General features: G+C 28.3%; 3 protein-coding genes across 5 annotated transcripts in view; all 3 read left to right on the forward strand.

Annotated features, from left to right (window-relative positions):
- Positions 1–1,742: 1,742 nt before the first annotated feature.
- On the forward strand, positions 1,743–8,968 carry RecQ5 (RecQ5 helicase). Its single transcript, XM_075304397.1, has 5 exons — positions 1,743–1,997; positions 2,101–3,405; positions 6,444–6,874; positions 6,941–8,339; positions 8,407–8,968. Exons 1-5 carry the CDS (start codon positions 1,877–1,879, stop codon positions 8,502–8,504), a joined length of 3,354 nt encoding a protein of 1,117 aa, XP_075160512.1. The 5' UTR covers positions 1,743–1,876; the 3' UTR covers positions 8,505–8,968.
- A 1,106-nt stretch (positions 8,969–10,074) lies between these two features.
- Positions 10,075–18,046, forward strand: LOC142235352 (uncharacterized). The gene is made up of 6 exons (XM_075306607.1): positions 10,075–10,267; positions 10,604–11,695; positions 11,802–11,934; positions 11,988–12,209; positions 12,404–13,029; positions 17,889–18,046. The coding sequence occupies exons 1-6, from the start codon at positions 10,075–10,077 to the stop codon at positions 18,044–18,046; spliced, it is 2,424 nt and encodes an 807-aa protein (XP_075162722.1).
- dlp (glypican dally-like) overlaps positions 16,620–21,526 on the forward strand; it is a 237,361-nt gene continuing 232,454 nt past the window's right edge. Inside the window, exons 1-2 of one of the 3 annotated variants that reach the window (XM_075303802.1) lie at positions 16,620–16,958; positions 17,886–18,869. In XM_075303802.1, the coding sequence (XP_075159917.1) occupies positions 18,533–18,869 (337 nt within the window). In that variant the 5' untranslated portion in view covers positions 16,620–16,958; positions 17,886–18,532. The remainder of the gene's footprint in view (positions 16,959–17,885; positions 18,870–21,526) is intronic. The other 2 variants (XM_075303803.1, XM_075303804.1) reach the window with 2 other exon arrangements.

Genomic DNA, 21,526 nt, shown 5'->3' on the forward strand with positions numbered 1-21,526 from the left:
GACGATACACCCAGCTTATTTGTGGCATCTCGGAGAGAGAGGTTAGGGTTTCGCTTGAAACTACCGGCAACTCTTTGTCGTCTCAGCGGCTTCCGGTTTCGATTTCCCCCCAATCCAGACCTCCTGGCTGTCGACAAACGTTCCCCAAACACTTTAATTACATTTGTAACGGTTGGTTTGGCAACTTTTAGCGATTTTGCCAGCTTTGCGTGCGAGTAGCTCGGATTTTCGCGATGCGCGAGCAAAATTTTGATACGCTGCTCTTCTTGCGTGGACGGCATTTTGACAACTGAAGAGTGAATTCCAAACTCAAAATAGGACCAACATTCTACACACACACACCTTCAAATGAGGGGTGTTCAGGTTTTTTAAATGCAAAATTGAAAGCAATACGTCAAGTTTATATTGACCAAATTTTGACCGTATCACCCTTTATCAGAGTCGTAGAATAGCATGCCGATGTTACCTCCTCACTAAATGTAGACAAACTTCTTCAATAACGTTTTTCACAAAAACACCAAAAATGACTTACATAGTATTGTAAGAAAATTAGCTTGAGTTGAAAGTGGGTTATTTTATGTTTATGGTATGTACCTTTTTGCTTAAATGTTTAAATGAATTATATTTCAATTAAATTAAATGTTTTCCTTTTATTTGAAAAAGTGTGCTCTATTCTTTTCGTATGTGCTCTTTTTATAAGCTGAATGTGCTCTTTTTGCCTCTTCAGCAAAGCAGTATCTCCTGGGTTGTTATCGCAGTAATCATCCAAACCACCATCTCATGGATGCACAACCACCACCCAGGAACGTAAGGGTTGATATACATAATCTAGAGCGCGAGCTCCAGCGCTACAAAAGAGAACCTCTAGATCAAGCAGCGTACAAGGCAGGTTTGAACAGGATTCATGAGGATACTGTAGCTGAAGCGGTGAGAAGCTAGAAGGTTAATCCTGTTCTCGAAGTCCGTCCACCGCCCATAGCACCGGAGGAAAAAGACCTCCCACGGCAGACTAGGGTAGTTTTAGCCCAGTTAAGATCAGACAAGTGCAGCCGCCTCAATTCCTATTTATCAGTGATTGATAGCAGCGTAGCTGACGTATGTCCAATTTGCAACCAAGGGCCACACGACACGCGTCATCTTTTCTCTTGCCCAGCTAAACCAACCCGACATACCGCCAGGTAACTCTGGACGCACCCCACCTTAGTCGCAGAGTTCTTCGATCTGGCCACAAGCTGAAGTACCAAAGCGTATAACATAAAAAGGGATGAAATCACAATAAACTGTTACAACAACAACAACAATACAATTTCATTTCTATAAAAAAATTTTCTCAAAATGATATTTCCATAGAAAATTTTGTGTAAAATTTCTTTCTATAGAAAATTTTGTCAAAATTTTGTTTGTGTAGAACATTTTTCCAATGAATTTCATGTTTTTCGACAAATTAGTCACAATAAATTGCTATTGTGAATCGAAAGTATGTCACTTATCAAAATGCAAACTGGCAACACTGATGTGACTTGCACTGATGATGTGGTCTGGATAGAACAACGGTGTTCTGGATAGCTTACTCAAATGTGGCATCTAGCTCTAAAAACAAACAGGCCTAATATTTCGAATGAATTTTCAATGTAAATATTGCGTGTTTGCTTGATGCTTTACGATACGTCAGCGTATCAAACGTTGCACTAATTGACATTGTCATTCTGACACAAACGAAATACAGCTGTTTGCGCGCCTTTTTGACATTTTTCGCGAATATCACTAAACAAGGAAGTCGCAAAATAAAATTTATTCACAAAAAAACTCAAGAAAAAATGCAATAAAATTAACCGAAAAACAATTTAGAAATAAATTAACATTGACTCCGAACACCATGAGTGGAAAAGATGATGGACTGGAGTCACGGAGGATGTATGAATATCTGGAGAAATATTTTGGTTATACCGAATTCAAATCTGAATTGCAAAAGAAGGCAATTCAAAAGGCTGCAAAAAGTGAGTGATGACAAAAATAAAAAAAAACAAAAATTAAATCAATATTATGGGAAATGCAATTGTTTGTTGTTGTTGTGTTTTTTTTTTTCATATGGCGACACAGAGAAACGAGATGTTTACGTGAGCATGCCAACCGGCTCGGGTAAGTCACTCTGCTTCCAGCTTCCCGGCCTGATGTGCGAAGGTCAAGTGACCATAGTTTTCTCCCCACTATTGGCGTTGATCAAAGACCAAATCGACCATTTGGGCAAATATAAGATCCAGGCCGATTCATTGAACTCAAAAATGGGCACCAAAGAGAGAGAGCGCGTAGTCAATGACCTAAAGGCTATAAAGACCAGCATACGATTTTTGTATATAACTCCGGAACAGGCGGCCACTCAGAGTTTTCAGGATCTATTGGCGCATATGGTGAAGTTTGACAAAGTGGCATATTTTGCTGTTGACGAAGCCCATTGTGTAAGTCAATGGGGTCATGATTTTCGACCGGACTATCTTAAATTGGGACAACTGCGGTCTAGATATCCCAAAATTGTATGGATGGCTTTGACAGCCACCGCCTCGAAACAAGTGCGTGATGATATCTTCAAGCAATTGCATTTGAATGAACCTGTGGCCAAGTTCATTACTCCAAGTTTTCGCAAGAATCTCTTTTACGATGTTGTATTTAAGAATTCCATTGAGGATGACTTCCAGCACATTGCCGCCTTTGCCGTCCATTGTTTTGGTGATGAAGAGGAAAATAAAAAATTGCCACCGTCCAAACGGGGCTGTGGCATAGTCTATTGTCGTACACGAGAAAATGTCGAACGTGTTGCCATGGGCATTTCACGGCAAGGAGTAGCGGCAATAGCCTATCATGCTGGTCTAAAAAATGTCGAACGTAATGATGCCCAAGAGAAATGGATGGCTGGTGACTATCCCATTATTGTGGCCACTAACAGTTTTGGCATGGGTGTGGATAAAGCCTCCGTAAGATTTGTTATCCACTGGGATGTTCCACAAAATGTGGCAGCCTATTATCAAGAGTCTGGTCGCGCTGGTCGTGATGGAAAGAAATCGTTTTGCCGTTTATACTACGGCCGCGAAGATGTTCGATCTATACGTTTCCTTTTGCAAAACGATATAAATCGTTCCCGTTCGTCTTCGTGTTCGGTAAAACTGGCCCTGGCCGAAAGAGCTATGAAAAATTTCGATGATATTGTAACATTTTGTGAGATGATGCAATGCAGACACAAATTATTTTCCGATTACTTTGGTGACCCCACACCAGAATGTGAGAATCGCTGTGATGTATGTAAGAATCCAAAGAAGATGGAAAAGGCTCTTTTGACATTTCAACGATTGTGTATGGATAGCGTATTCAAGACTGGCATTTCTTTGGAAGACACTGCGGATTTGTATGAAGGTAAGAAAAAAACAATTTTTTTTGCATTAGAAGATTAGGAATAATCTATATGTAAATTTTTTTACGTAAATGATTCTGATTTTGCACAGATTTTCTATAGAAATAAAATTTTGCTATAGAAATAAAATTTTGACAAAATTTTCTATAGAAATAAAATTTTGACAAAATTTTCCGTAGAAATAAAATTTTGACAAAATTGTCTATAGAAATAGAATTTTTACAAAATTTTCTATTGAAATAAAATTTTGACAAAATTTTCTATAGAAGTAAAATTTTGACAAATTTTTCTATAGAAATAAAATTTTGACAAAATTTTCTATTGAAATAAAATTTTTACAAAATTTTCTATTGATATAAAATTTTGACAAAATTTTCTACAGAAATAATATTTTGACACAATTTTCTATAGAAATAAAATTCTGACAAAATTTTCTATAGAAATAATATTTTGACACAATTTTCTATAGAAATAAAATTCTGACAAAATTTTCTATAGAAATAATATTTTGACAAAATTGTCTATAGAAATAAAATTTTGACAAAATTGTCTATAGAAATAAAATGTTGACAAAATTTTCTATTGAAATAAAATTTTGAAAAAAAATTTTCTATTGAAATAAAATTTTGACAATTTTTTTTTATAGAACATTTTGTCTACATTTTATTCTATATATAAATTTTTTTACGTAAATGATTCTGATTTTGCACAGATTTTCTATAGAAATAAAATTTTGCTGTAGAAATACAATTTTGACAACATTTTCTATAGAAATAAAATTTTGACAAAATTTTCCATAGAAATAAAATTTTGACAAAATTTTCCGTAGAAATAAAATTTTGACAAAATTGTCTATAGAAATAGAATTTTGACAAAATTTTCGATTGAAATAAAATTTTGACAAAATTTTCTATAGAAGTAAAATTTTGACAAATTTTTTTATAGAAATAAAATTTTGACAAAACTTTCTATTGAAATAAAATTTTGAAAAAATTTTCTATAGAAATAAAATTTTGAAAAAATTTTCTATAGAAATAAAATTTTGAAAATTTTTTTTTATAGAACATTTTGTCTACATTTTATTCTATATGTAAATTTTTTTACGTAAATGATTCTGATTTTGCACAGATTTTCTATAGAAATAAAATTTTGCTGTAGAAATACAATTTTGACAAAATTTTCTATAGAAATAAAATTTTGACAAAATTTTCCATAGAAATAAAATTTTGACAAAATTGTCTATAGAAATAAAATTTTGACAAAATTTTCTATTGAAATAAAATTTTGACAAATTTTTTTTATAGAAGTAAAATTTTGACAACTTTTTCTATAGAAATAAAATTTTGACAAAATTTTCTATTGAAATAAAATTTTTACAAAATTTTCTATTGATATAAAATGTTGACAAAATTTTCTACAGAAATAATATTTTGACACAATTTTCTATAGAAATAAGATTCTGACAAAATTTTCTATAGAAATAATATTTTGACACAATTTTCTATAGAAATAAAATTCTGACAAAATTTTCTATAGAAATAATATTTTGACAAAATTGTCTATAGAAATAAAATTTTGACAAAATTGTCTATAGAAATAAAATTTTGACAAAATTTTCTATTGAAATAAAATTTTGAAAAAATTTTCTATTGAAATAAAATTTTGACAATTTTTTTTATAGAACATTTTGTCTACATTTTATTCTATATATAAATTTTTTTACGTAAATGATTCTGATTTTGCACAGATTTTCTATAGAAATAAAATTTTGCTGTAGAAATACAATTTTGACAAAATTTTCTATAGAAATAAAATTTTGACAAAATTTTCCGTAGAAATAAAATTTTGACAAAATTTTCCGTAGAAATAAAATTTTGACAAAATTGTCTATAGAAATAGAATTTTGACAAAATTTTCGATTGAAATAAAATTTTGACAAAATTTTCTATAGAAGTAAAATTTTGACAAATTTTTTTATAGAAATAAAATTTTGACAAAACTTTCTATTGAAATAAAAATTTGACAAAATTTTCTATAGAAATAATATTTTGACACAATTTTCTATAGAAATAAAATTCTGACAAAATTTTCTATAGAAATAATATTTTGACACAATTTTCTATAGAAATAAAATTCTGACAAAATTTTCAATAGAAATAAAATTTTGACAAAATTGTCTACAGAAATAAAATTTTGACAAAATTTTCTATTGAAATAAAATTTTGAAAAAATTTTCTATAGAAATAAAATTTTGACAATTTTTTTTATAGAACATTTTGTCTAAATTTTATTTCAATAGAAAATTTTGTCAAAATTTTATTTCTATAGAAAATTTTTTCAAAATTTTATTTCTATAGAAAATTTTGTCAAAATTTTATTTCTATAGACAATTTTGCCAAACGTTTATTTCTATAGAAAATTTTGTCAGAATTTTATTTCTATAGAAAATTGTGTCAAAATGTTATTTCTATAGAAAATTTTGTCAGAATTTTATTTCTATAGAAAATTGCGTCAAAATATTATTTCTATAGAAAATTTTGTCAAATTTTTCTATAGAAATAAAATTTTGACAATTTTTTTTATAGAACATTTTGTCTAAATTTTATTTCTATAGAAAATTTTGTCAAAATATTATTTCTATAGAAAATTTTGTCAGAATTTAATTTCTATAGAAAATTTTGTCAAAATATTATTTCTATAGAATATATTGTCAAAATTTTATTTGAATAGAAAATTTTGTCAAAATATTATTTGAATAGACAATTTTGTCAAAATTTTATTTCAATAGAAAATTTTGTTAAAATTTTATTTCTATAGAAAAATTTGTCAAAATTTTATTTCTATAGAAAATTTTTATTTCTATAGAAAGTTTTGTCCAAATTTTATTTCTATAAAAAATTTTGACCAAATTTTATTTCTATAGAAAATTTTTGTAAAAATTTTTGTTCTATAGAAAATTATTGTAAAAATTTTATTTCTATAGAAAATTTTGTTAGGATTTTATTTTGAATTAAAAATAAAAATTCAATCTTAATTCCAGGTGGCCGGGCAGCTACGAAGCGATTTGCCGATGATGATGATGACGATGACTCTTCGGGCGAAATTAGTCACACACAATTGGCAAAAAAGGCCAAAAAAGAAACCGAGGATTTCATACGTAAACAGTTTCAATTGCGTAAATGCCTGGATGCCGCCAAAGAATTGGAACAGGAAACGGCAACACAAATTACCCGAATTCATCAAGCCCAGGCGACCACAACCAAAGTGGCCGGTTTAAAGATATCGATGCGTGAAAACTATTTAACGGCCCTTGTCGAAGCCCTCAAGAGTAATGTGAAAGCCAGCGAAGAAGATAAACCTCGGAGTTATTTGGTGCAAAAAGATTTTGAAGCTATAGCTGCCGATATTGAATATGAATGTTTTTCCAAACAGAAAGTAGCGAATATGTATAGACACTCTGTGGCCAAAGAGGTAAGTAAATGGTTTGGGAATTATTTGTTTTTTCTAAATACAATCCCTGGTGTTTTGTTTTTCCAGTTGTCAACCATAAAACAAATGACTTCCAAGCAACGTCTCATGCCCATCCTAATGGATTATATTCCAAAACCGGAGAAAAAGAAAAGTGTTTGGAATGGAGGTAGTGTGGAATATTTTGAACGTAAGCTAAAAGAACTGGAAGAGCAAAGACCCAAATCACCGAATGATGGTAGTAAGAGTAGCAGTAGTAAAAAGGATATACCCAAAGCCCTTAAGGCTCCCAAAAGCTATAAACATGAAACGGGAAAACAAACAACTATTGGGTCATATTTCAATACGACTAAGAAGGCAAGTAAGACGGAAGAAGAAGATGATGAAACCTCTTTGTCTTCGATATCCACTGAGGATAAGGAATTGGAAGAGAAATTGGATATAAAGAAAATCAAAGAGGAATGGGCCGAGCTGGAGAGTAGTGGTAGCGATAGCATTGAAAACAATCTAACCTTAAAACGGGAACCTATGGATGTGGATGATGTAAAACTTGAAAATATCGATGACAATTTGGAAAATCTCATTTCAAAAGAACAAGAGCTCAAACAGGAAATTGAAAAACTAGAAAAGGAAGAATTAGAAGCTATAAGCAGTGGTGATAGTATAGACAAATATGATACAAATGGCTTGGGGAAAGATGGCAGTTCCAGTTCCAGTACCTCTAAGACATCGACATTTGTCGATAAATACAAAATTGGCACTCATATTAAATCGAAAAGGACATCACATTATAATCGCAATTCCAAGGATAAATATCAAAGTCATAATATATATAAGGCTCCCGAGTGTGAGGATATAAGCGAAAGGGACGATGATGAGGAATCAAAGAGTGATGATGAGGGCGATGATGGACTAAAAGATAAAGAAAACGATGAGAATATTCACCCGGTAACTAAAGAGATTGAAGCCATCCTAAGTGCCAGTGAAAAGAAGGAGTTGATGACCATGAAAAATAAATCTCCAAAAGACCATCACACCAATAGTTCTAGGATACACAAATCCGAGGGATATTATCACAATAAATCACCCTCATCTACCACCTCTAAAGACAAAAGTAAATTATCTTCAGAAAACAATCAGAAGCCAAGTACCTCCTCATCAAAATCTTCTAATGCAAGTGGTGGGACATCATCGAAAATCTCTAGCTCTACTACTAGTGACTCATTGAGAGGGAAATCTCAAACCCATAAGGAATCCAATTCACAAAATCAAACAAAATCCCAAACGACTGGGTCATCGTCGTCCAAAATGCAAAATGAACGTCATCAGGTGTATAAACAAAAGACCGACATAAGTAAAACCGTTGTTGAATTTCTAAATCCCTATTACAAAAGGAAAATAGCTACCAAAGAATTATTTAAAGTGCTGGCCAAACGTATAACCAATCGCATCATAGATGGTAAATTGGGTGAGTATATTTTTTTCTAAGGCTTTCGCATTTCACTTTTAAAATGTCTTTGTTCTCTTCTTTTCAGTTCTGTCCGATTGTAAAGTCTACATTAGAGATATTTTCCATAATTTGACCATGATTGCTGAAGATTCGGATATTGATAAACATTTTCCAATGTCGTAAAAACAAAATTGTTTCATTCATTTGCGTTTTATTGTTTATATCGTGATTTCTGTTTTAAGAATTTCCTTTCGCAAATATTTGCGCAATACATTGTTTGGGTCCGTCCCTCCCTAAGGGGCCAATCTTCCTTTACTTATTTTGTTGACTGGCTTTCGTTATGTTTTTTTTTCTTCCCTTCCCTAATCTGTATTACAAGTTTTTCTATAAGTTTTATAAACAAAACAATGATTATGGACATTAATATATGCTATACAAGAAAATAATGAAAATGAAATATATTTTACACACGAAAACTAAATTAAATTCGAAGTGAAATGCTTGCACACACATAAAATTAATAAATAGCTTATAAATATATACCTATTCACTATATATATTTACATTTGTAAGTTAATATATAATATATATATTTTAATAAATGGAAGTCTATTTTCCTATGTGCATATATTATGGTATTAAATAAAGTGAATGTCTATTGTCATTTCCAGTACAGTGAAAGCTCTCAAAATTAAAAAAAAAATCTATAGAAATAAAAAAAATTATCAATAGAAATAAAATTTTGACAAAATTTTCTATAGAAATAAAATTTTGACAAATTTTCTATAGAAATAAAATTTTGACAAAATTTTCTATAGAAATAAAATTTTGACAAAATTTTCTATAGAAATAAAATTTTGACAAAATTTTCTATAGAAATAAAATTTTGACAAAATTTTCTATAGAAATAAAATTTTGACAAAATTTTCTATAGAAATAAAATTTTGACAAAATTTTCTATAAAAATAAAATTTTAACAAAATTTTCTATAGAAATAAAATTTTGACAAAATCTTCTATAGAAATTAAATTTTGACAAAATTTTCTATAGAAATAAAATTTTGACAACATTTTCTATAGAAATAAAAATTTGACAACATTTTCTATAGAAATAAAATTTTGACAAAATGATCTATAGAAATAAATGTTTGACAAAATTTTCTATAGAAATAAATGTTTGACAAAATGATCTATAGAAATAAATGTTTGACAAAATTTTCTATAGAAATAAATGTTTGACAAAATTTTCTATAGGAATAAAACTTTGACAACATTTTCTATAGAAATAAAATTTTGCAAAAATTTTCAATAGAAATAAAATTTTGCACAAATTTTCAATAGAAATAAAATTTTACAGAAATGAAATTTAAAAAAAAAATCTATAGAATTAAAAAAAAACTATAATTAAAATTAAAATAGAAATGAAATTAAAAAAAATCTATAGAAATAAAAAAAATAAAATTAAAATAGAAATGAAATTTAAAACAAAAATCTATAGAAATAAAATTTTGACAAAATTTTCGATAGCAATAAAATTTTTACAAAATTTTTTATAGAAATAAAATTTTGCAAAAATTTTTTATAGAAATAAAATTTTGACAAAATTTTCTATAGAAATAAAATTTTGACAAAATTTTCTATAGAAATTAAATTTTGACAAAATGACCACCTAACGCCGTATGCTGAGAAACTTCACTTTGTATGCAGACGTTTGATGAAGGATAAGAAAATAAGCAAATATTATGTATTGCATTATGGGATTCCCAAAGCTCGAATCACCCTATGTGATGGAACTGTCACGTCATGTAACTATGATGAGTGCAAGAAAATTCTTGATAACAAATAATTATATTTGTAGATTATATTTATTACCATTGATCTCATTTATATTTATGCTGTTTTTTTTAATAACTCCTGATATGAGTGGCTCTTTTTTCGTGTCTCATGGTAAAAAGAATAGACAAAAACATATTTTTTGCATTATCTACTCATTTATAATGAGACATGCACAGATAAATAACAGTTTTTTTTTTTTCCTTTTTCCCTTTTGATTTTTATCGTTTGACACGAAAATAGAAACCACCCTCACTATTTTTCTTTGCTAAAATCAACATTATGTCAGCTGTTTTTTTATAGATTTATTTAAGAAATGTATTACTTCGATTTATTACTGTTAAGGATAATTAATAATTTTATTATTTTAAATTTTCGTACATTAATGTGGTTCCCCAGTCAAAATATTCAGAATTTTAATGAGCCTTGACGCTAATATTGGCCCTTTAGTTAGCTGTTCTTCATATTTTCAAAACGAGCTTGTGAAATATGGTAACAATTTGTCATTCGGACACCTTAATTGCCAGAGTATCCGCCCTTCATGTAGCAGCAATAAATTGGATGAGATTGCCAATATTTTAGTTGATAGTACGATTGATTTGTTTGCTATATCCGAAACTTGGATGAAGTCTCCTGTATCAACCAAGTCAGTTTCAATAAGTGGATATGATTTTGTGAGAAATGATCGCCCTGCCCGTCGAGGTGGTGGTGTCGGGATATACATATCTAAGAAGCTGAGGTATAGAACCATTTTTCGGTCTGACTGCTATGGCGAATGTGAATCGTTATTTATTGAAGTTGTTTGTGGGAGTGAAGTTGTACTTTTTGGAGTTGTTTATTTACCCCACGGTAATTTCAGTGCATTTGCGTCTACACATGAGACTCTGTTGTCTAGTTATGCCCATATTATTATCGTTGGCGATTTTAATCGTAACTTATTTAATATATCTCATTCTAGTTTTGTACGTTCTGCCTGCTTCGGTTTGGGCTTAACAGTCTCACATAATTCTTTGCCCACCCATTATGACTCTGCACACAATTCATGTTCTCTAATTGATTACGTCTTGTTGAGTGAACCCGACAGGCTTATGCACTCTTCCCAGGCTCAATGCGCATCGATCTCTCATCATGCACTGATTTATGGTTCATATAGGGCTATGGTGTCAAGGTCAGATGATGTAATTGAATACCGCGACTATAGACTTATTGATTGGGATAAGTTTTTTGATTGTCTTACGTCCTTTAACTATGAGAGCATTTACACTACATCCGACGTTGACCATCAACTCTCCATTATTAATGATCTTGTGAACAGACTTTTTACATGTGTCCCAGTGGTTAGACGTAGGATGTGTAGAAGGAAGGACTCGTGGATGCGTTCGAGAGAGGTGATACTTGCTCGATCGCTCATGGACTTGGCGCACATGGAATTTCGGAAGAACCCAACCGAGGAGAATGGGCGCATTTTCCGTATATACCGCAATAGGTGTAAATTGGTCATGCGCAGGGCAAAAAGAAATCATAATATACGAGAGTTTGATGGTATGAGCAGTTGCCAATTGTGGAAGACCCTTCGTGGGAACGGATGTTCAAGGGAAATTGTTGTTCCGGACGTGAGTGTTGATGCGCTAAACGAACACTTTCTCAGTAACAGAGAAACTGTTCCATGTAGATCCCAATTACCATCGAGTTCTTATGAAAATGACCAATTCTCGTTTGACTGCATTTTTGAAGAGGATGTTATGGTGGCGATTCAGAGAATTAAATCAAATGCTGTCGGAGTAGATGGAATACCCATTAAATTTCTCAAGATCATTTTTCCTTACATTTCAAGGTACATAGTACACATTTTTAACAGTATATTCACTACGTCCACATATCCTGCGGCATGGAAACTTGCGCGAGTGGTACCAGTACCAAAATCTGGCGAATCATCCAATGTTGAGAATTTCAGGCCTATCAGCATTTTACCCGCTCTTTCTAAGATTTTCGAATATATTATGAACGATTTTATTCAACATTACGTTAATGGTCATAATCTCATAAGTTCTCATCAGTACGGGTTTCGGCATGGATACGGTACGTGTTCTCATTTAGTTCAACTGACGGACACGGTTAGAAGGAGTATTGATGCTGGTTAAGTGCTGTCCTCGTGTCTCTCGACCTATCCAGAGCTTTTGACAGTGTGGATCACTTAAAACTAATTCAAAAACACTCACACGATTACCGTTTTTCAAATACTTCTTGTAGGCTTCTGCTGTCTTATTTGTCTGGTAGGTCGCAGTATGTTTCGCTAGGTGGTTTTAATTCATCTGTTCGTCCAATTACCTGCGGGGTACCACAGGGTTCCATTTTGGCACCGCTTTTATTTATTCTTTTTATAAACGATATCGCTAACTATATTCATCACCCCCATTGCATACCCTATTTATATGCTGATGACATTCATCTTTTATTTATTGGCAGTTCGATTAGTGATATATCTGCGCTGGCGAATAGTGTGTTGGTCGATGTTGAGAATTGGGTAACCTTGAATGGACTTGATGTTAATTCTTCTAAGAGCAAAGCTATGTGTTTTTTAACTGGTCGGGGTGTTCAACGGGAGCCAGAGATAGTATTTGGTGGTGTAAGAATTAGTATTGTTGATGAGATGAAGTGTTTGGGAGTAGTCCTTGATTGTCGTCTTGACTTTGGTACTCATATCAATTGTATTAGGTCCAGGATTATTTTCACGCTTCGTAGACTGTATTCCTTGAACACCTTTTTGCCGCGTTACGTGCGAGAGCGTGTTGCATCAGCTTTGTTGATGTCACATATTTATTACTGCTTAGAGGTAGTCTCCGGAACGTCCAATGCCAATTTAGTCAGGATTGAGCGTACGTTTAATATGATCGTTCGATATGTCTTCGGTATTAGGCGGCGCGAAAGTATCTCAAGTTATGCGATTCAGTTTTTGGGATATCCATTTAAATTTATATATGACGTACGGGCGTTGGTGTTATTCTATAGAATTGTGAAGTCTGGTTTACCGCCCCCTTTGAGAGACAAGTTTATTTTTTCTAGGACTGCCAGAAATCCGCAGTTGATAATTCCCCATATGGTAACCCAATTTTACGAACGTTCTTTTCTGGTGAGAGTGATTCGCGCTTGGAATCGTCTTCCACTTGAATTAACAAATTTTTCATATTCTGTTCCTATGTTTAGACACAAACTCGCTTCATATTTTTTAACTCTATGATGGAAGTTCGTTTTATGATGATCTACCAACTTAACATTAGTGCAGCTAGGGCTATTAATATTAATATTTGTAAACATTTTTTGTGTTTTTAATATATGGCTGGGGAGCCGCGTTATTTGTACATTGCTTAAGAAGGTAATTGAATTGCAAACTACTTATATTTGTAATAATGTTATTGGCCTTGAAGGCTTTATATTACAATAAAGGAATAAATAAATAAAATAAAAATAAAATAAAATAAATAAAATTTTGACAACATTTTCTATAGAAATAAAAATTTGACAACATTTTCTATAGAAATAAAATTTTGACAAAATGATCTATAGAAATAAATGTTTGACAAAATTTTCTATAGAAATAAAATTTTGACAAAATTTTCTTTAGAAATAAAATTTTGACAAAATTTTCTTTAGAAATAAAATTTTGACAAAATTTTCTATAAAAATAATATTTTGACAAAATTTTCTATAGAAATAAAATTTTGACAAAATGTTCTATAGAACTAAAACTTTGACAAAATTTTCTATAGAACTAAAACTTTGACAAAATTTTCTATAGAAATAAAATTTTGACAAAATTTTCTATAGAAATAAAATTTTGACAATATTTTCTATAGAAATAACATTTTACAGAAATGAAATTTAAAAAAAATTTCTATAGAAATAAAAAAAATTAAAATTAAAATAGAAATGAAATTAAAAAAATAAAAATCTATAGAAATAAAAAAAAAAATAAAATTAAAATAGAAATGAAATTAAAAAAAAAATTGTAGAAATAAAATTTTGACAAAATTTTCAATAGCAATAAAATTTTGACAAAATTTTCTATAGCAATAAAATTTTCACAAAATTTTCTATAGAAATAAAATTTTGACAAAATTTGCTATAGAAATAAAATTTTGCAAAAATTTTCTATAGAAATAAAATTTTGCAAAAATTTTCTATAGAAATAAAATTTTGACCAAATTTTCTATAGAAATAAAATTTTGACAATATTTTCTATAGAAATAAAATTTTACAGAAATGAAATTTAAAAAAAATTTCTATAGAAATAAAAAAAATTAAAATAGAAATAGAAATGAAATTAAAAAAATAAAAATCTATAGAAATAAAAAAAAAAATAAAATTAAAATAGAAATGAAATTAAAAAAAAATTGTAGAAATAAAATTTTGACAAAATTTTCAACAGCAATAAAATTTTGACAAAATTTTCTATAGCAATAAAATTTTGACAAAATTTTCTAGCAATAAAATTTTCACAAAATTTTCTATAGAAATAAAATTTTTTATAGAAATAAAATTTTGCAAAAATTTTCTATAGAAATAAAATTTTCACAAAATTTTCTATAGAAATAAAATTTTGACCATATTTTCTATAGAAATAAAATTTTGACCAAACTTTCTATAGAAATAAAATCTTGCAAAAATTTTCTATAGAAATAAAATTGTACAAAAATTTTCTATAGAAATAAAATTTTGACAATTCAATAGTATTAAAATTTTCTGCATTTTTCAGAAGGTCTGGAGTTGTCTTAGTTCTTGGGAGTTGTGTTACCAAGGTACGAGATTGAGAGACTCAACCCAGTTCCATGAATTTGTCCTTATTTGTACTTATCACGGTTGCTACTCGAACATAATCTACCAAAATTTGGAGAACATTTTACCAAAAAAACCCAAATAAAAAATCTTATTTTGCAGTTTTTGTTCAAACTTATTTCTATAGAAAATTTTGTCAAAATTTTATTTCTATAAAAAATTTTCTCAACATTTTATTTCTAGATTGTATTTCTATAGAAAAAATTTCCAAGAGTTTATTTCTATAGAAAATTTTGTCAAAATTTTATTTCTATAAAAAATTTTGTGCAAATTTTATTTTTGTAGAAAATTGTTACCAACATTTTATTTCTATAGAAAATATTTACCAAAATTTTATTTCTATAGAAAATTTTGTCAACATTTTATTTCTATAGAAAATTTTGACAACATTTTATTTCTACAGAAAATTTTTACCAAAATTTAATTTTTATAGACAATTTTTACCAAAATTTTATTTCTATAGAAAATATTTACCAAAATTGTATTTCTCTAGAAAACTTTGTCAAAATTTTATTTCTCTAGAAAACTTTGTCAAAATTTTATTTCTATAAAACACGTTGTCAAAATTTTATTTCTATAGAAAATTTTGTCAAAATTTTGTTTCTATAGAAAATTTTTACAAAATTTTATTTCCATAGAAAATGTTTGCAAAATTTTATTTCTATAAAAAATTGTCAGTTTTCATATTCCTCTTTATTTATTTTATTTAATAATTACAATCCATTTAATGAGATTTTATAACAGCAGATATTAGAACAAATGGTACTCTTATTGAACATATTAATGCATAAGAAATGCTGGAGTCGGAGTCGAGCAAAATTAACTCGACTCCACAGCCCTGGTTATGGCAACGGTTTTTTGGGACTTCAAAGGTATTTTATTGATTGGCTATCTGTAAATGGGTAAAACAATAAAATCAGAGTACTATTGGAACCTTTTGGATCAATTAAATGTACAAATTCGAGAAAAACGTCCTGGCTTACAACACAAAAAAATAATTTTTCATCAAGACAACGCACTAGCGCACAAGAGTGTTTTAACAATGCCTAAAATCAACGAATTAAAGTACGAATTGCCTGACCACCCACCTTATTCTCCTGATTTAGCTCCCAGTGATTTTGACATGTTCCCAAATCTAAAAAAAAAATCCTTGCTGGCAAGCGTTTTACCTCAAATGAAGATGCAATTACAGTTGTAAACCACTATTTTGAAGACCTTGAAGAAAACTATTTTAATCAAGGGATAGAATTGCTAGAAAAGCGTTGGACTAAGTGTATTTAAGTTTCAGGAGATTATATTGAAAAATAAAAATATTTTTGAAAAACTAACTATTCTCTTTCATTGATAGGCTAAGAAATTTCCGAACCGCCCTCGTATGTGCCGTTTCCTGCCATTCCAATTTTCCATTTCCTACCTGGTCGTTTGTTAGCATTATGTTCTCTTGCTCTCAATTCCATTTTATTGTTTACTTCGCAAACGGCTATTTCTTTTGTTGACTTCGTTCGTTGGAGGAAGATAAAAGACCGGTATTTTTGAGTGCTATATTACCATCTCTTTCATTCAAAAGGCTTAAAACCTAAAGAAGATGCTACCAAATGATATTCCATACAATTTTTGTGGAAAAACTGGCAGTTGTATCACTTGTCTTTTGCCATTAGCTGGCGCTAGTTCGAGCGGAAAAAAGTGTTTGGCGCTTCGTGTTTGTTTCTCGCCTCTTCTTCGTTTTGTGTGTGTGCGTGCGTGCGTGTGTTTTTCGTTTATTTTTTTTTCTTTTGTTGGTTTCGAATTTGTCGTGCAAAACTTTTTCAATTTCAAAAGAATTATTTAAGAACAAAACAAAAATTGTTTTTGTAATAAAAATGAAAATTCTCAATTAAAGATTGGTGGCTTTGAGATATTAAATATTTGGATTTCAAAGGTGTTTATAAGCAAAGCGAATTATAACGGTAATTTAATCAAAGCCTTTGTAAAGGTAATACATTCTACGAGCAGCTACCGCAATAAATAAAAGGAAGATATATGTTGTATAAATAAATAAATAAATAAAATAGTAAAAACCTTAAAAAATAAAGTTTTTTTATTTAAAAAAAAAATCCAAAGATTTATTTAAAATAATTGAAAGAAAGTGTAAATGAACAATTTTCGATCAAATAAAACCGCCCAAATAGTGTAAAATAAAAGAAAACATAAAACCCCAATTGCAAAAGTAGAAGTTCCAATAAAATCCAAAAACAAAAACAAAAAACATAATATTGCTTGGCATAAGATAATGAAAAAGTGAAATGATAAAAATAAAAAAACAAATTTAAACAAATAAATCAGTAAACATTGAATGATAAACGCAAGCAGAAGCACCACTACGCACCACCCAAGCCAATAGAGTTGACAATTGCTCGAATCCAAAGATTGCTAATGTTTGTTGTTGTTGTGTTTCCTACTAAAACCAAACAACTGTAAATGTGCAAATGCTTAAAAGTGTGTGCGTGTGTGTGTAATGTGGGGCCCTTACCAAGCGAAGAGAAGATAACGTTACAAATTGTTAGTGTTTTTTCTAAAAATCCTTTTTTTTATATCAACACAACTTGAAAGTGTGCCTTTGCTGTTTATTTTTCCATCCCTCATACAAAGACCAGGGAAAAAAGCATTGTGACAAATATAACGAATATACCAACTCTCTATAAATCGTTAGCTAATATCCATCTAACAAAGCGGCATAATATTGTTGTTGTAGGCAAGACGAGAAGGGTTCAATTAATCTTTCTGCACACACCCCCGAACAAACTTTTGATTTAGTTTGGTGTATTTGCCGGCTCCCCCTTTCAATAGCAATCATTTTTGTTTTCATCGTCTTATTCGTTTTATTTTTTTTTTCATTTGTATTTTGCAACACACTTGTTAGTAGTTAACCGCATTCAGGCAAATGCCGGCAAACAATATAAGCGGCCGATAAACTCCTCGTTTCATACAACGCAAATACATATATGTACAAACAACAACAATAGCAGTGACGGCGACAACGGCAAAGAGCCGAAGTATATTTCACAGCAACGGGTAATATAAACCAGCAACAACAACTTTGGTATTCATTCAAACCAAGAACCAAAAACAGTAACCGACAAAAACAGAGTTAACAACAACTCTCAGACACACAGGCTAAACTATAAAAGGGCAATAAAGAATACAACAATAGCAACGGCAATACACAAACAAAGAAGTCAAGAGCATACAAGAGTACCCCCAATAAAATAGCCCCCGAGTATAGAAGCAGCAAAAACAAAAACAAAAACAAACGAGTCTAGCTAAATGAAAACTTAAAGCTGAGTTTTTTTTTTATCAAGTAATTGATATCACAAAATCTCAAATTCACAAAATTCTAAAAAAAACAAGTGAAAATTAAATTAAAATAAATAAATAAAAAATTCTAATACACAAATTTTGAAACAAAAAAAAAAAAAAACAATATAAAAATTGTTTATCAATCATCATAAATTTTATAACACTTACGACCACAGTGTGTGTTTGTTTTTTGTAAATTATAAATTAATAATGGAAAATAGTAATAATAATAATAAAAGAAACACCATCGCCATGAGTTCCTCCTCGAATAAATCCACTAAAAGCAAATATCACTGCCTTGATTTTGTTAATGTCCGTCCTTCGATATTCGTCCTCCTTACCCTTGTTTGTATGCTATGGCCGCAAACAGCTTATGGAGCTTTGGATTTAAATGCTGCCCCACCACCACCACCTTTGGCTGCTGCTTTAGCTTCGCCTGGTGGCTCATCCATTTTGGAACAATTTAGTCCAAATTGTAGTGCTGTATCACATATCTTTCAAAGTCGTGGAATTGATCCGGCTGAAATACCACAGAAACCAAGTAACGGTAAGTTTTTAAGAAATATTTCATTATTAATTAAATTAAATAAAAAGAAATTGAAATAAATTAAACTAAATTAAAATTTAACAAATTTTACAAAATTTTCTATAGAAATAAAATTTTGAAAAAAATAAAAAATTCTATAGAAATAAAATTTTGACAAAATTTTCTATAGAAATAAAATTTTGGCAAAATTTTCTATAGAAATAAAATTTTGGCAAAATTTTCTATAGAAATAAAATTTTGGCAAAATTTTCTAAAGAAATAAAATTTTGACAAAGTTTTCAATAGAAATAAAACTATGAAAAAATTATCTATAGAAATAAAATTTTGAAAAAATATAAAAAATTCTATAGAAATAAAATTTTGACAAAATTTTCTATTGAAATAAAGTTTTGACAAAATTTTCTATAGAAAGAAAATTTTGACAAAGTTTTCAATGGAAATAAAACTTTGACAAAATTTTCTATAGACATAAAATTTTGACAAAATTTTCTATAGAAATAACATTTTGAAAAAAATGTTCAGAAGATTTTTTTTGTAGTTTTTTGGTAGAATTTTCTATAGAAATGAAATTTTTGGGAAGGTTTTCTATAGAAATTAAATTTTGAAAAAATCTATATAAATAAAATTTTGACAAAATGTTCTATAGAAGAAAAATTTTGCCAAAATTTTCTATACAAATAAAATTTTGAAAAAAAATCTATAGAAATAAAATTTTGACAAAATTTTCTATTTAAATAAAGTTTTGACACAATTTTCTATAGAAATAAAATTTTGACAAAGTTTTCAATGGAAATAAAATTTTGAAAAAGAAAATTCTATAGAAATAAAATTTTGACAAAATGTTCTATAGAAATAACATTTTGAAAAAAATGTTCAAAAATTTTTTTTTGTAGTTTTTTGGTAGAATTTTCTATAGAAATGATATTTTTGGGAAGATTTTCTATAGAAATTAAATTTTGAAAAAATCTATAGAAATAAAATTTTGACAAAATGATCTATAGAAATAAAATTTTGCCAAAATTTTCTATAGAAATAAAATTTTGAAAAAAAATCTATAGAAATAAAATTTTGACAAAATTTTCTATTTAAATAAAGTTTTGACAAAATTTTCTATAGAAATAAAAGTTTGACAAAGTTTTCAATGGAAATAAAATTTTGAATAAGAAAATTCTATAGAAATAAAATTTTGACAAAATTTTCTATAGAAATAAAGTTTTGACAAAATTTTCTATAGAAGTAAAATTTTGACAAAGTTTTCAATGGAAATAAAACTTTGACAAAATTTTCTATAGAAATAAAATTTTGAAAAAAAATCTATAGAAATAAAATTTTGACAAAATCTTCATTAAAATAAAGTTTTCACAAAGTTTTCTATAGAAATGAAATTTTGACAATAAAAAGTCTATAGAAATAAAATTTTGACAAAGTTTTCAATAGAAATAAAATTTTAAAGAAAAAAATCTATAGAAATAAAATATTGACAACTTTTCCATAGAAATAAAATGTTGACAAAGCTTTCTATAGAAATAAATTTTTGAAAAAAAAAAATTAGAAATAACATTTTGACAAAATTTTCTATAGAAATAAAATTTTGACAAAGTTTTCAATAGAAATAAAATTTTGAAGAAAAAAATCTATAAAAATAAAATGTTGACAACTTTTCCATAGAAATCAAATTTTGAAAAAATTTTCTATAGAAATAAAATTTTGACAAAATTTTCTATAGAAATAAAATGTTGAAAAAATTTTATAGAAATAAAATTTTGACAAAATCTTTATTAAAATAAAGTTTTGACAAAGTTTTCTATAGAAATGAAATTTTGACAATAAAAAGTCTATAGAAATAAAGTTTTGACAAAATTTTCTATAGAAGTTAAATTTTGACAAAGTTTTCAATGAAATAAAATATTGACAGCTTTTCCATAGAAATAAAATATTGACAAAACTTTCTATAGAAATAAATTTTTGAAAAAAAAATCTATATTAATAAAATTTTGACAAAATCTTCATTAAAATAAAGTTTTGACAAAGTTTTCTATAGAAATGAAATTTTGACTATAAAAAGTCTATAGAAATAAAATTTTGACAAAGTTTTCAATAGAAATAAAATTTTAAAGAAAAAAATCTATAGAAATAAAATATTGACAACTTTTCCATAGAAATAAAATTTTGACAAAACTTTCTATAGAAATAAATTTTTAAAAAAGTTTTCAATAGAAATGAAATTTTGAAGAAAAAAATCTATAAAAATAAAATGTTGACAACTTTTCCATAGAAATCCAATTTTGGCAAAATTTTCTATAGAAATAAAATTTTGACAAAAATTTCTATATAAATAAAATTTTGACAAAATTTTCTATAGAAATAAAATTTTGACAAAATTTACTATATAAATAAAATTTTGACAAAATTATCTATAGAAATAAAATTTTCACAAATTTTTCTATAGAAATAAAATTTTGACAAAATTTTCTATAGAAATAAATTATTGACAACTTTTCCATTTCTATGAAAAAAAATTTATAGAAATAAAATTTTGACAAAATTTTCTATAGAAATAAAATTTTGAAGAAAAAAAAATCTACAGAAGATTTTTTGTAGTTTTTTAGTAGAATTTTGTATAGAAATTAAATTTTGAAAAAAAATCTATAGAAATA

Source organism: Haematobia irritans, chromosome 4, assembly GCF_050003625.1.
Source record: "Haematobia irritans isolate KBUSLIRL chromosome 4, ASM5000362v1, whole genome shotgun sequence".
Taxonomy (NCBI): Eukaryota; Metazoa; Arthropoda; class Insecta; order Diptera; family Muscidae; genus Haematobia; species Haematobia irritans.